The 14434-nt window shown below is 46.4% G+C and overlaps 1 protein-coding gene across 8 annotated transcripts in view; it reads right to left on the bottom strand.

The window, feature by feature from the left end:
* Window positions 1–5335: 5335 nt before the first annotated feature.
* DCUN1D3 (defective in cullin neddylation 1 domain containing 3) overlaps window positions 5336–14434 on the bottom strand; it is a 35032-nt gene continuing 25933 nt past the window's right edge. For all 8 annotated transcript variants that reach the window (XM_007424974.4, XM_025164629.2, XM_025164625.2 and 5 more), the window contains 2 exons: window positions 12047–12579; window positions 5336–10528 (listed from right to left, as the gene is read on the bottom strand). In XM_007424974.4, coding sequence (XP_007425036.1) covers window positions 10024–10528; window positions 12047–12477 — 936 coding nt within the window. In that variant the 5' untranslated portion in view covers window positions 12478–12579 and the 3' untranslated portion in view covers window positions 5336–10023. The remainder of the gene's footprint in view (window positions 10529–12046; window positions 12580–14434) is intronic.

Genomic DNA, 14434 nt, shown 5'->3' with positions numbered 1-14434 from the left:
CACTTTACCCTGGAGAAAACGGAATCGCTGATTCACACAACTTGGTCGGTTTCCATTTTCTTCATAAAAGGCAAGGTCGAGGCTGGCAGAGGAGATGCTGATCCGGAGGCAGGAATGCACGAAGATGGGAAATCTCTACAAACGCCGGATGGCGGTAGCTTGATTCATCCTGTTCCCTGCTTGGCACTGAAGCTACTTTTTTAACAGGATGCCAAACTCTCTGCCCATGCACAGACGGTCCCGCTCCTCCAAAAGGGAGCAGCGGGGCTGATTTCGAAAGAGCAGGCTTGCCAGCAAAAGCTCCAGCAACATAACCGGGCTAGGCTGGAGGGGAGTCAGCCGTGATCTTCCTAGCTCGGATGAATGACACTGTGGGACCAAGTCACCCTGGTTGGCTTGGATGCCAGGTGCTTTTAAACCCATCATTACTTGCTATCCTGGGTTTAGCATTGGGTTGGTGATGGGCAATCAGGAAGGCCTCTTCTAGCCCTTCTGAGTCCAAAGACTGCAAGGGTATAAAAGAGAGGGCATAAATGCAGAATTTTTATCAGGCAGCAGCACTTCCAAATTTGGATTTATTTGCAGAGATGATTAATGCTAATGCAAGGCACTGATGTCCACAGGATTCTGCTCCCTCCAAACTAGCTTCAAAATCCCTCGGGCAACCTTGTCTCAGGTGGCTCTATCTGGAATGCGGCTTTTTCATTTGAAACCCCTCTCTTTTATCCCCTGGCAATCTTTGGGGTCAAGAGGACTACAAGACATCTTTCCGGATTTCCTACCGCCTACGAGAAGAGCCAGTTTGGCATAGTGGTTAAGGCAGTGTTTCTCAACCTTGGCAGCTTGAAGATGTGTGGACTTCAACTCCCAGAATTCCCCAGCCAGCCATGCTGGCTGGGGAATTCTGGGACTTGAAGTCCACACATCTTCAAGGTGCCAAGGTTGAGAAACACTGGGTTAAGGCATCAGGCTAGAACCTGGGAGACCGTAAGTCCTTGACCCACCTTGGCCACAAAGCCAGTCACACTCCCAGCCCTAGGAAGGAGGAGGCCAGGGCCAACCAATTCTGAAAAACCTTGCCAAGAAAACTGCAGGGACTAGTCCAGGCCGTCGCCAGGAGTCAAAAACTGAGATGGAGACACACAAACACACACGGCCCTGGGCCTAACCAACAGGCCTCCAGATCTGCTTGACTATCATTCTTATTGCCAAATGCCCTGCTTGCTGGGGAAGATGATGAGGGTTCATCCTCAGCCTGAGTTCAAAGATGTCTGGGAGCACCTGAGTTCGAATCCTGCGTCAGCTACAGATAGAGGACCAATTCTTGGGAGACAGAGGACCGATTCTTGACCTAACCTGCCCCTGTTGGGAGGCTCAGACGAGTGGAAAATCTAATCATGCTTATAGAAATCCAGAGAGGAGAGGGTGTTGGAGCTCATGTTTAGGAGGAGATGAGCAAAAATAAAATTCAACACTCTGTTGCGGCAGGGCACAGAGGTCGCTGGAGGAAAACCAACAGCTCTATTTAGAATCCGGAAGGCGTTAAAAAAAAATCTCACGCCCTTCACCCGAGAGAGTAAATGGGCCGTATCCCAACTCTTTGCCTTTGTGGGGGGGTGGGGGGGTGGGGGTGCATGTCTCCTCCACGCCCTTCTTTTCCTTTGAAGAAAGGCTGAAGTCTAGTCAGTATCAGTTACTCTTCCCAGGGTGTGTTATCTGATCAGAATTTAATGCAATTCCCATAAATGTTTCTCTCTCTTTGAGGTCTCAAAGCGGCCGTGAAAAATTGACATTCAGGGAGGCATCCTTTATCGCTGCAACCACATTGTACTTGTCAGGTTATAGAAGGGAGCATTGATTACATACGCACGTGTCTTTTTAATTAATGTAATTTTAATTAAGTCAAATTTATCTTTTGCCTGGCCCTACAGACCTTTTGGAGGAAAAACTCAGCGCCAACTCAAAGGCTGAGTGAAGTCCCCCTGGCTCCAAACAGAGTTGTAAACCCAGGCTTCAAGGAAGGCAACACGCCCGAGTCTCTCCCTCTCTCTCTCTCTCTCACACACACACGAATACACACTTAAGTTGATTCTCACCCCAACCAAGGAGAAAACCACACACACACACACCCAACACTGGCAGGGCAAGTGACTGCATATAAACAGGGAGCAAACCCCACCCTCAGTAGCCCTGATGATGTTGCCTAGTTGGGTAATGAAACGTCTCAAGTACTTCACTGGTTCTCATGTCAGAAACCAAAAGGAATAAGGCCTTCCAAAAAACTAAAATAGCATGTCCAAGGCCAACCATCAGTTTGGGATTAGTTTTTGATTGATATGGGCCTGCCATTTTGGATGGGGCCCCGCTGAAGGGAATTTTTCAAAAACAGACGTTTTAAAATATTACAGATACTTCTCTGTAGCCTCGCTAAAAATGGCATTGTCGAGTCCTATACGTGATAACACTGGATTCCCATAAGTATAAATCTGCAGTTAACTTGGTAAGGTGTTGCACTGATTTAATTAAAACGTGGACAGGAGATAGATGTAAGCCTGTCTTTCAGTGTGCAATTAAGTCTCCCAAACCTGGTTTCTCACACTTCATGAAAACGCAGGGGAAGCTCTACCCATTAGGGTTTTTCAGATTAGGAAAGGTTGTCAGGGAAGACTTATGGAAAGAAAAGAGCAAGAGCCTCTTCCAACCCCTCCAACAAGAGTGAGTCGCACAATCCTTCCACAAGAAATTGGAAAGAAATTCTCAAGCTTCCTGAGAATAAGACAGAATGGAAGGATCTTTTGCAGCTTGTAACACTCATGAAAAACTGATTGCAGATTTCAAAACAGCATTAGAAACAAAACCAAAGACAGAGCAGACAAATCAGGAATGTCTTTGTTCTGATCTGCCGTGAACTCACAAGGCAGTTTTTGGCAAGTTGCTCTGAGCCTCAGCTCTGTATTCCTGGGATGAATCTACAAGCTGCACCATACGCTGTTCAGCAGATCAACTAAACGTATCTCTACTTCTGTTTACTTCAGGGAGGTTGAGGGATGAAAGAGAAACAGGTCCATGGAAACTAGTCTGCAGGGAAGGGAAGGGAAGGGAAGGGAAGGGAAGGGAAGGGAAGGGAAGGGAAGGGAAGGGAAGGGAAGGGAAGGGAAGGGAAGGGAAGGGAAGGGAAGGGAAGGGAAGGGAAGGGAAGGGAAGGGAAGGGAGATCCTTTGAATTAGAGAGTTGTTCAACCAATGTCATTCTTCAGTATCATCAACTCCCCATCTTTATCAGTAGCACATTTCAGCAGGAAAGCCCCCGTAGCATGCAAAGACAGTGACAGAAAGAGCAAGAGAGGAGAGGAAAAAAACAAGATGTGTGCCCAATTCTATTCTGAATGTCAAAAACATTAATCTTGTCAAGAAAAACAGGGATGGGTGGAGAAAAGCAAATCCAGAGAGCAGAATTAGCAAGCTGAGGCTACAGCTTAATTTGGAACGAATGCTGCAGGGCAGGGGGAAAAGAATGAATGTTTATTTTCCATCTTTTCCCTTCCTAAAAAGATGATTTATGTTTTTCAGATTACATCACAAGGGAGGATCGGTATTGTTTTGCAAGGGAAAACAAGAGACAGATTTCCTACATCCTCCTAAGCTGTAATGTGATGTGGTTGTTGCTAAGTGGCTTAGGTAAACCTAGCCAATGGTAGTTTGTTCAGCAAATCAGAGTTATGCAAAGTACAGATTATTCAGAAAGGAGGCACCCATGGCAAGTTGATGGTCCAACAGCACTGCCTTCGTTCAGCTAGAAAAGAACAGCTGGGATAGATCTGGATGGACTGCAATTTGTCATTTATTTCTCGGAGCTACTCAAGAAATAATGCTTGCTGGTTTTCTACTGTTTCAGACAGTAGGATCCAAGTGGCACATGTTACAGGACAGCAGATGTCAGTTAAAACCTGCAGCAGACACCATTACACAACCTTGCATGCCAGCATAAGTGCCAACAAATCAATACTTTTTCATGCCAGAATCTCACACAATCACCAGAACTAAAAAAAATCCCCACTTTCATGCAAAAGCTCTTGCAATTTCATAAGATTCTGGCTGGAAAGGGAGGTAGAATCTGTTTATCTTTTTGTTATATTGCCTTCTCCTTTCCTTACATCATCCCTGTAATTTCTTTGGTGAACTATTTCTTGCTGTTCGTGCTCTGCATAAAGTTGCTCACCCTGAAAGGGAATAGTGGATGATGTATGTACGACATTTACATTTTTAAAAAATTATTTAATTCAGGGATTCCATAGGCACCCAGCTACAGGACTCATGAGCTCCCTCACATCTCTGCGCAGCGCATAGCAGACTTGTGCCCTGGAGATTAAACAGGAGCTAGAAGACAATCTATCAGAGATGCTGAAGGAATAAGTTCCTACCAGTGGAACTTTACCTTTCAATACCTTCCAACTCTACGACTCTATGGCTAGCTTCACACAACATGCGAAACCCAGATTAACAAAGCACAATTCTTGTATTCAACTAAGGCGCAGTGCTCAAACTCATCAACCATGTGAAGCAAAAACCTGGTTCATGCAGTGTGTTAAGACGATGGCTTCTTTCCACCACCCCACCAATTACCCCATCCTATGTTAGCTTAAGGTGAAGCCAGCCTATAAACTTGGCGTGATGAATAAGGCTTTGTACCAAAGAGTACGAACACACATTGGCCCAAGAACTTCAAAGTTTTCAAGGAAGAGCATCTAAATTAGGGGTGGAAAAGGACTTGAGAAGCCATTTGGAAAAGTTTAATTAGCATCAGTTCTTCGGGGTACAGTAACAGGAAGGATTAATGCATCGCAAGGAATCATTAGGGCAGTGTTTCTCAATCTCAGCCACTTTAAGCTGTGTGGACTTCAACTCCCAGAATTCCCCAGCCAGCATGGCTGGCTGGGGGATTCTGGGAGTTGAAGTCCACACAGCTTAAAGTGGCTGAGATTTTTAAAAACTACATTAGGGAAAGAGAACTGAGAAATAAACACAGCAGGGATAATAATGCCATTGCATATATCTCACTTAGAACACACTGTGCCATTTTGGATCGCCAAATTAAAACGCAATTTTGCAGAGAAGGAAGAGGAATGTGAAACAAGAGTGAAATAAGGAAGGGCATAAGGTGGTGTTGGGACTTCCAACCCAAACGTCACCCTGCAAAGCCACCAAATCACTAGGAATCTTTTTTTAAAAACATCAGAGCGTTGAACACAAAACCCTGCCGGGTAAGTTTAGCAGAGCATCTACGAATCTCCCTCCGTGTTGCCAAGACACGCTGGTGCATTTGCTAAAACTCTGCAGGAGGGACGGGGGGTGGGTGGGGAGGAAGCAATCGAGTTGTGATACTATTTTAGGAAGTCTGGAAGCCAAGAGGCAAGTCGGTTAAATTTGGCGAGTGGAGAAGGAAGGAGGAACTGAAAGGGTGCCACATCAATGCTGAGACGAGGAGAAACGCCGGGCAAAGTGACATCATGGGTTGACACGGGCATGGAAGAGGAGCAGAGACCTTTGCCCGTTCTTAAAATGGGAATCTGCACTCTTGATCCAGCAAGGGCGCAAAGCAGCTTCCGGTTATCTCCGTCGCGTCAACCAAGAGGTCCAACTGCACGGACCCATCTCCCATGTCCGTGGCAGCATTCTTCCCCCTCCCTCGTCACAGGCCCAACGTCCTCTGTGCAATAAAACATCCTTTTCCCCCCTCTCTGTCCAAAAGGTTAGATGCAAAGGAAAAGGTTCCTACCTTTGGCTTGATTCTCAGATATTCATGTCTGGATAAGCAAAGCTGCACCTGCTCCATTCGCTGCAGACTCAGCTTCCCAGAACAGAAAAAAACTAGACATCTCTCCAGGACCAAAAAATAAAAAATAAAAAAATTCCCTACCGATAATCCCCAAAACAATTATATTAAGCAGGTTAGGATTTGGAGGCAGCAGGCTAATTCAGTACAACCTTAACTCTTGACTGGATTAGATCTGGAGGCATCGAAGAAAGGCAACATCAGGACCTACTCCCAGACAAGCTAACAATTCCAGGAGTCCGGGTGATCTGCTCCACACACCCAAACTATTTAACCAACCAAACCAAGCTTCAGGAATCTTCTTCTACACTGGAAAGCAACCTCCAAACCACCTTGAGCTGTATGTGGAACCCACAAGTCTCCTTGATAATGAAGACCCCACTTTTCAGCAAGCCATCTTCCCCTGCAACATCACCCTGGGGCCATGTCTGAACCTGGATTTTGTGCATACAAAGCCCGGCTTTACCCCTAAACAAAATTCTTTCTCCTCCAGCTCTTGTTTTCTCCACCAGCGTTTTATTCTCTGGAGAAATGGGGTGGGGGCAGAGAGTTAAGATTTAAGTTAAGAAGGCGATTCTATCACAGAAGGGAATCTCTGAGAGGGAATCATCTGGCCAGTCTATACACTGGCTAAATGGCATGGGACAGCAGTGCCCCCTTGCACGATTTCGAACCCATTCACGTGCAAGCGCACCATAGATTCTCCAAGGATGTCCTAGCTGCCAAGCCCGTTCCCTCTCAAAGGTCAGACTCTTATGTCCCTACCAACAAGATGGCACCACGGTTTTCAAATCAGGCTGCTGACGCAAATGGGTCATTTCTCTCTCACCTCTCCGGAGAACCTCACACCCGTCAAACTGCTGGCAACCCTGATGTTCTTTCTCACACTTCCCAAGCCTAAACCTCCAGCAGGTTGGTTGAATACTGTGCAAACTGCAGAGATCTGGGCATTTCCTTTCGAATTCCCTTTTGATCATTATAACGTTTTCTATTCTGTTTGGTTTTACTGTACACCGCCCAGAGTTGATTTGGAGTCGGGCGGCACCTAAATTGAATAAATTAAAGTTGGGCCCAATTTCACATCGGCAGGGCAGTGTTTCCCCTCCCACACGCACTTTTAGACCCAACACACACTTTTGTTTTAAGACGACACGAAACGTCTGCAGCGTTAGCTTCAAAGCAAGAGTCTTGCATCGGACCTCAAAACAGGAGTCCAGAACTAGGGCTGCTGAAAAACAGGACCTTAGTAGGGCTCGTACAATTTTTTTTAAAAGGTACTTTAATGCAGTCATTAAAAGAAAAGCAAATGGGTGCCAACCTCTGCTCTCAGCAGCTGAGAGAGGATGTGAATTTCAAGTATTTATTTATTAAAAACCACTCCCCCCCCCCAACGGTTAGTGAATTAACATCTCAGTAGGTTTGTCTGTAGTATGATGGAATTACTGGTCAGGTGCATTCCTAGAGTCCTTACAAACTATCTTTGAATGGGGGGGGGGATCACTAAATATATCCCCAAGGCCTATTTCTCCTGCATAAGGAGCTTTAGCCAGGGTTTCTCAACCATGGCAACTTTAAGCTGTGTGGACTTCGACTCCCAGAATTCCCCAGCCAGCTGGAGAATTCTGGGAGTTGAAGTCCACACAGCTTAAAGGTGCCAAAGTTGAGAAACACTCGCTTTAGCAAACCGGAAGCTGATTTTGCTCCCCCTCAAATTCAAAGCATTCAAGCTGCCAAGGAAATGTATACCTTCTTCTGTCGATCGAGACCAGTGTTTCTCAACCGTGGCCACCTGAAGATGTGTGGACTTCAACTCCCAGAATTCCCCATGCTGGCTGGGGAATTCTGGGAGTTGAAGTCCACACATCTTCAGGTGGCCAAGGTTGAGAAACACTGGTTTAGAGGGCAGACCAGTGGGCTGCTGAATCAATGGTGGGTTCCTTAAAAAAGTAAAAATAATAAACCTGGGTTGAGATCGTCATCAGAAGACCGGAAATACCAAGTTGTTCATTTTGTAACCGCTAACAGGTTGAAAACCTCAGCGGCGGTCCCTCTGACCAGGTTTAAATGGGTTAAACAATGGGTGGCAAAGCGATATTCCTTTTCTTCTGCTTGAAAGCAGGAACCCATCAAGCCAACGGGTGTGAATAAACCTCCCTTTTTGGGGTCATGACGGTTGCAGGTAGAATACAGACAGACGTTTAAAAGATTCAGCCTTAGTTAGATCCTTGAATCAGCCCAAATATGCAATGGATACAAGCGTTGGCCCTAAAACAATTCCAAACAGGGTTGCTACTTTTCTCCCCTGCCACCCCCTGCCCCAAAAAGCCCCCCAGATGCCTGGGCTTTTGACAGTAACACAGCACATAGAAATCCAACAGATGAAGCTTTTCCTCTTTCTCTCGCTTTCCGGGAGAATAATAACCAACTGCCCCTTGAAATCTCTGTGGGGAATGCTACTGTTAAACCCACCCAGGGCTTCTGAAAACAGAGCGTAACCCTCTGGTGCAAATTCTTTCTCCTGGGGCAGAAAAGGGCTGAATCTTTGTTTTGGAGGACTCTGGCACCGAAACAAAGTTCATTTGCACCCCAAATATACTGCACTTACCCAACTGGAACATTGTGATCCAAAGAGCCCCGTCTATAAAGTGAACGCGGGGAGAATCCAAAGCGGTCGTTTCTCCCCAAGTTAATAAACCTTGATGAACCCACCACCTTTGGTTTCATTAGGTCAAAGCATTTTTTTTTTTTTTACACTGCCCCGAATGCCGAATGCAAGAAAAGGGGTCCGGGGACAGGGAGAAAAGAGGGAACTTGGTAACTGAGGTAGTATTCCTCCTTGGTGTCTTGTCATGGAGAGGGGGGGGTCCCTTGGACTCATCCTCTTGCCCCACTTTGAAAGCCTGCAGCTGGCGGGAGGGCAGTTGGAACCATTTCACAAAAGTTTTTTCAGGTATTTCATTGCAATTTCCGCTAAAGCAGTGTTGCTCAACCTTGGCAACTGGAAGATGGGTGGACTTCTACCCCCAGAATTCCCCAGCCAGCATGGCTGGCTGGGGAATTCTGGGAGTGGATGTCCACCCATCTTCCAGTTGCCAAGGTTGAGCAACACTGCTCTAGAGAGCAGCTGTTCTTCAAGGCAGAGGTGGGACCCCTGCTAGCCTGCAAAACCCAATTTATGCCCCCCTCCAGAATACTCAAGATGGTGATATCAAAATTTGGCCATCGAATCCCCCTTTTTGGGAGCGAGATTTCCTTTCAGGGGGTAAAATCAGAGGTAAAACGCGACAACCGCCAAAGGCTGTCGTTCCTGTTTTAGTGGGGAGAGCCTTTTTTTTCTCATTACTCGGGCCCGACTTATCTCTGCGAAAACCCTCCCCAGCTTCTACTGAAAAGTGAGCAACGCCAAGGACAACTCGAATTAAGCGAGGACAGCCTGCAAACCTCGCCTTCCTCGCGAATCTCGGGTGCTGGCGCTCCCCCTTCATGGCTGACAGCCCACAAAGGCGATCGAACGATCCACTGACAGGCAGGTACAGTATATTCGTTCTGCCAAGGTGCCAACTTCGAAACCAGGTTTGAAAGCCATGCTACAAATCAATCACCACCACAGTACAATGCTGTGTTCATTGGCTTTCAACATCTTTTTGTTTGCCTGGGAATTAAATGCATTTGTAGTTAACAGTTAACACTGCTATCCATCGTGGTATAAATGTTAAAATGATCCCCACCTTAAAAAATTCAACAATGTAAACAGCACTACACACAGTATAGGCCTGCTCTGTTTAAAAAAAAGAAAAATGCAGAACTTCAATCTGGCACTGTAATAATTTAGTGATGTTAATTTAACCTCACCAGGGAAAAAAAAAAAAAAAAAGGGATTTTCCTTTTAAAGTTGCGTAACCTGCGGCAAGATGTATACCAATCTGAAACCATGGGGGAAAAAAATCATTTAACTTGCAACCAGAGGGAGGGTTAAACATTTCAAGGAAAGAAGAAACAGGAATAACCCAATTTTTAAAGAAAGTGCCTAAAATATGGATACAGCATTTTAAAGCCCTTTCAAAATACAAGGCAGAGAAAGGTGTAAAGTAGAAAAATCTGGAGAAGTCTGTAAATTCCAGATGAGTTCTGAGCTTATGGGCCATGAAGGGTTTAACGGGGGACAACTGTCGCGGCGGCTGCTTTAAAATGTTATGCAGTGTGATGGTCTGTACACAGGGACGCTGTCTGTAAATCCTCCAAGCGCGTGGGGTCCTCCTCCTCCTCCTCCTCCTCCCCCTTCCTCCGCCGCTCCATTTCCCATTCCACAAAAGTGTCAAAGAGACTGGGCCAAGCCTCGTCCTCGCTATAGTTGCTGAGGTCCGGCCCAATGACCTGAGTAAAATTAAGGAACATGTTCCACGTGTCCCGTGAGATTCCCTTGATTCCTGAGGGGTTCTCATTCAAGAAGTGTAACCACTGGTCCAAAATTGGAGGCTTGTTCTGGGTGAAAACCAGCTTCCAGAGAGCAATGGCTATTTCCCGGTGCAGCGACCTCTGGCCCTCGTCGGAGTCCAGGCCGAATTGGAAAGTGAAACGGTAGAGATCTTTGAACTTATCCTCTTGTTTAGCTTCGTTTAAGAGGCTGGGGAACCGGGCACAAATCCCATCGATGCTGTCTGCATTTATTGCTTTACAACCCTCAAAGAACTCCATCCTGTGGGCAGGGAGGAAAGGACGGTGTCCGTTAGGCCTTATTTTCAATGGTGCAATCCAACCTTCTTCAACCTGATGCCCTCCCAGAATTCTTAGGTCACAGGACCAAGATATCTGGAGGGCACCAGCTTGGAGACGCTGGCATAAGGAAAAGTCACAACACAACTTGGTAGAAGAGAATATCAGTAGCTCAGGGTTGAATTGTGGAGTTCTTGGTGGTCTCTGAGCTAGCTTAGTCACAACTCAACTCAACAGAAGACAATACCAGGGTTCAGAGAGCACCAAGAACTCCACAAGGTGCAACCGTCCCCCTTCCCAAGTTGGAGATGTGACATCAATGTTGCATACCCTCTGTTAGAAAAGAGGAGGGGGGTGGGATTCAGAGAACAATGGAAGAACTTTTTAGGGGGAGCAAAGTTCTCACATGGACACATGAATGATGATTTTCAAGTTATAATTAACAGTTTGGAAACTGGTACATATTCAAAATATAACATATACACTGCTGGTTAACATATGCGGGGCTGTCCACAGAGTGTGTTCAAAAAGTCAAGATGGTGGCCGTGGCTGGTGCAAGCAAAGTTCTACCTGTTTTTTATGTGGTGCCTTCCCCCTGCTCCTTCCTCCAACCTACCACAGGTTAAGTCAATCTAAAACCCTCCAGATGTGCTGGGATGGTAATTCCCAGATGGCTTAGCATTCTGGGAGTTGCAGTGTCAACACATCTGGAGTAGCTTAGGTTAGGCAAGGCTGACTCTGTTTGATTCAAGGCTCTGAGGCTTTGCACTCTTGGTCTCAGGAGAGAGACAGTTAGGTGGTTGTCACCACACAAGGATATTTCTGCTCCAAAGAATGAGAGTTCCTTCACTGTTAGATGTGCCTGGACTTCTCCTTGCTTCCCAAGAATCACTTCTTCCTGCTAAGAGCTTCCCTGGTTCTCTGGTCACAGAACAGCATCATCCAAGAGTCCAGCTCCCCCAATTCTTTGCCTTTCTGATTCTCTTACTTTTTCCAACCGCAACCTTTCTGCTTCTTTCATCCTCTTATCCTACGTGTTCCCTCACTCTCCCATTTTTCTCTTGTCTGGCCCAACAGCCCAGCTTATACTTTGGCCCCAAGACCACCACCATCCCACCCCATTTTGCTGGCTTGGTGGCCTCTACTAGCATCAGAAGATAAAAGGACTGTGTGGCCTTTGAAGATGGGTGGGGAAATCTTTGGTTGCCAGGGGACACCCTTAACTTTTTTAGGAAGGCAAGAGACATAACAAGATGGGACAATTGTGCAAATGATGTGGGGTGTGTCAAGCAAGTGGGTGGAGCCAGGCCCTTCTGTATTTTCCTAGAGTGTGGGAGGGAATGGGCTTGCCTATTTTAACACATTTTCCATGCTTTTCTTGTCTACTAACCATTTCCCTGTCTCATCAATTTGCCCAACAGCCATTGAGGGGGCTCAAGAGATCAGGCAGCCCCAGGGTTTCCAACTGCCTACCCCTCCCTAGAATGCCCCCAGAACTCACCTGGTGAATTTGCACATGGTAGCTGCTTGGAATTTCCAAGCCAGGACAAGCACTTTGAACTCAGTGGGGTCAACACAGAGGTCATTGCAAAAACGCTCCATGCCTTCCTCCAATATGGCATCTTCTCGTTCATCCTTGTACCTCCTAAACAATTCCTCAGTTCTGTGGAGGAACGATTCCTCTGTGCCCGAGATCGGCTCTTTCCTGGCATCTCCAGAGGAAGTTGGAGGCTGGCTGGATTCTAGAGCAGCTTCCACCTTCTTTGTCCCGTTGACCAGAATATCCCCAGAGGGTTTCCTGACAACCAGGTTGAATTCCTCCTTGTGATTTGTGCTCCGCTTCCCGTGAGCTTTGCTGTGAGCCTCCCGATCGCCATTTTTGCTGCCCAGAGTGGAAGAAGGATTCTTGCACTTGGTGACGCACTGGCCCATATTGTAGCACGCCCAGCTGTTAGAGCAGCCCCCACGCCGTCACACACCTGCTCCACTGGTGCTCCCTGGGCCTCTGCATGCTCTCAATGGTAGTCTGCCAGCCTGGAGGAAAGATAGGCAAGGAGAAGAAAGAATCAGATCAACCAAGTGTTCCTTTTTGCTTTTACCAAATATTAACCTACTAGAACTATCACCACTCTATAGGATTGGCAAGGAGTCAACTAATTTTACCAACTAAGATCCTTTTAGCTTTCCACAGCTAAACAATTCAACTATGTTCATACCACAATCAATAGTTTTAAAAGAAAAGAAATGTCTTTAGTTGGTCTTGCAGACATCAGAGTGGGACCACCTGCAAGGGACCATCCTTTCATTTACAAAAGTAGGTGAGAAACACCACCTCCAAGGTGTCATCTTCAACTTGCATAAGCGCTTAATTGCCTGAACAGGATTGTGCTTGACTTAAAGTAGTTTTCTCTAATTTAGATTGCAGCCCCCAGAATCCCCTTCCTTTGAGACTGGGGGAGAAAAAACAGAGCCAGCCAGCCATGACACATGGCCTCTCATTGTTTTAACTAGTGAAGTCAGAATTTGAAGCAGAAACTTTCTGTGTGAAAAATGGGTGTTCTATCACCAAGCTACTATCTCCTTCTCAACTTCCTGGTACACTTCCTCTGGGAAAGCCTTGTCCACAATACCAGGCTCTGCAGCAGCTGGTCCCACATTTCCATCCTCCCACCCTGTCCCCAAAATGGAGGGGAGGGATGGAGAATTGCACAATTATCCAAGGCCAATAAACATGGCTTGATTGACTGCACACCCATCCGTCACATACCACAGGGACTTCAATCTGCCCTCATTTCTCAGAAAAAGGCATGTAGAATCAGGCAAACCCACATACAAATTGTGATTGCCTCAAATCCTGCTGAAGACCCCCCCCCCAAGAATGATTTCCATCAGAAAGCACCCATAACCAGGTTTAACCAAAAAAAAAAGGGCAGTTTCCCCCAGTAACTGACTGAGAAATACTTATAAAAGGACATTCCTAAAATTCTTCCTGTAACACCCAGTTACAAAGAGGTTGCTTCGTGTGTGGAATTTGTCAAGGCAGAGCCCTCCAGCTTAGAAGGATGTTTTGATCATACTTTCTGGAAGTGAGTAAAGACCATGCATGTGCTTTAATATCAAAGCACGTAAGAAGCTTTATGCTCCCAGTTTGCATCAAGCGGCCGCCAAGTTGGGGCTGTCTAGTTTAAGCTACCAGCTTTGGATTTCAGAGTGGAAGAGAAGCTTTCGAATATGTATCTCACATACATGTGGCTACATGCTCATCCTGGAGAGATATTTACCCTGCCAAGAGTCATTTTAAGTGTGGAGGGGTAGAAATGTGTTAAATAAAACAAATAAATGGGGCAGGGGGAGAGAGAGAGAACAAGCTGAGATATTAATTATAGCCTTTAAAAATGTAACAATCAGGCCTAAAAAGGGAGGAGTTCCAATTAAAAAAAAAATCAGGACTGGTTGAGGTGGCCCAAATGTCCAGGCCTGGGCTACAATACAGTCTATATCAGGGAGGAAGGGGGGCTGTGGGCCTCCAGATGTTGCTGAACTGTAACTTCCAGCATATCTTCTCACTGGCTGTGTGGGCTGCAGCTGTGGGACCCTGTAGTTCAGCAACCATACTGGAGGGCTGCAGGTTTCCCAACAATGCTCTCCACCAAGTTGCCTTGAAGGCTCTTGGAAAGCTTCAACAGATAGAAGGCAACAGTCTGTCTTATGCAAAGAGTGAGTCCCAAAGAACACCCCCAGGAGCTGGGCCAGCATTGTACAACATGCACGCCTCTGTTGCTCCCAAAAAGTTCCAGAATACGTCCCAAAGCCCACCTCTTTCTCCTCTGTGCCAGCTAAAACTTAGTTCTGCCAGAAGAGGTCCGTGATTTCTCTCTGCAGGTGTCAA

The sequence above is a fragment of the Python bivittatus genome, unplaced genomic scaffold (assembly GCF_059951505.1).
Source record: "Python bivittatus isolate LINGU-HERP-01145 unplaced genomic scaffold, Pbiv_v1 ctg000560_np1212, whole genome shotgun sequence".
In the NCBI taxonomy this organism is placed as follows: domain Eukaryota; kingdom Metazoa; phylum Chordata; class Lepidosauria; order Squamata; family Pythonidae; genus Python; species Python bivittatus.
This window is presented reverse-complemented; position numbering and strand designations above follow the sequence as displayed.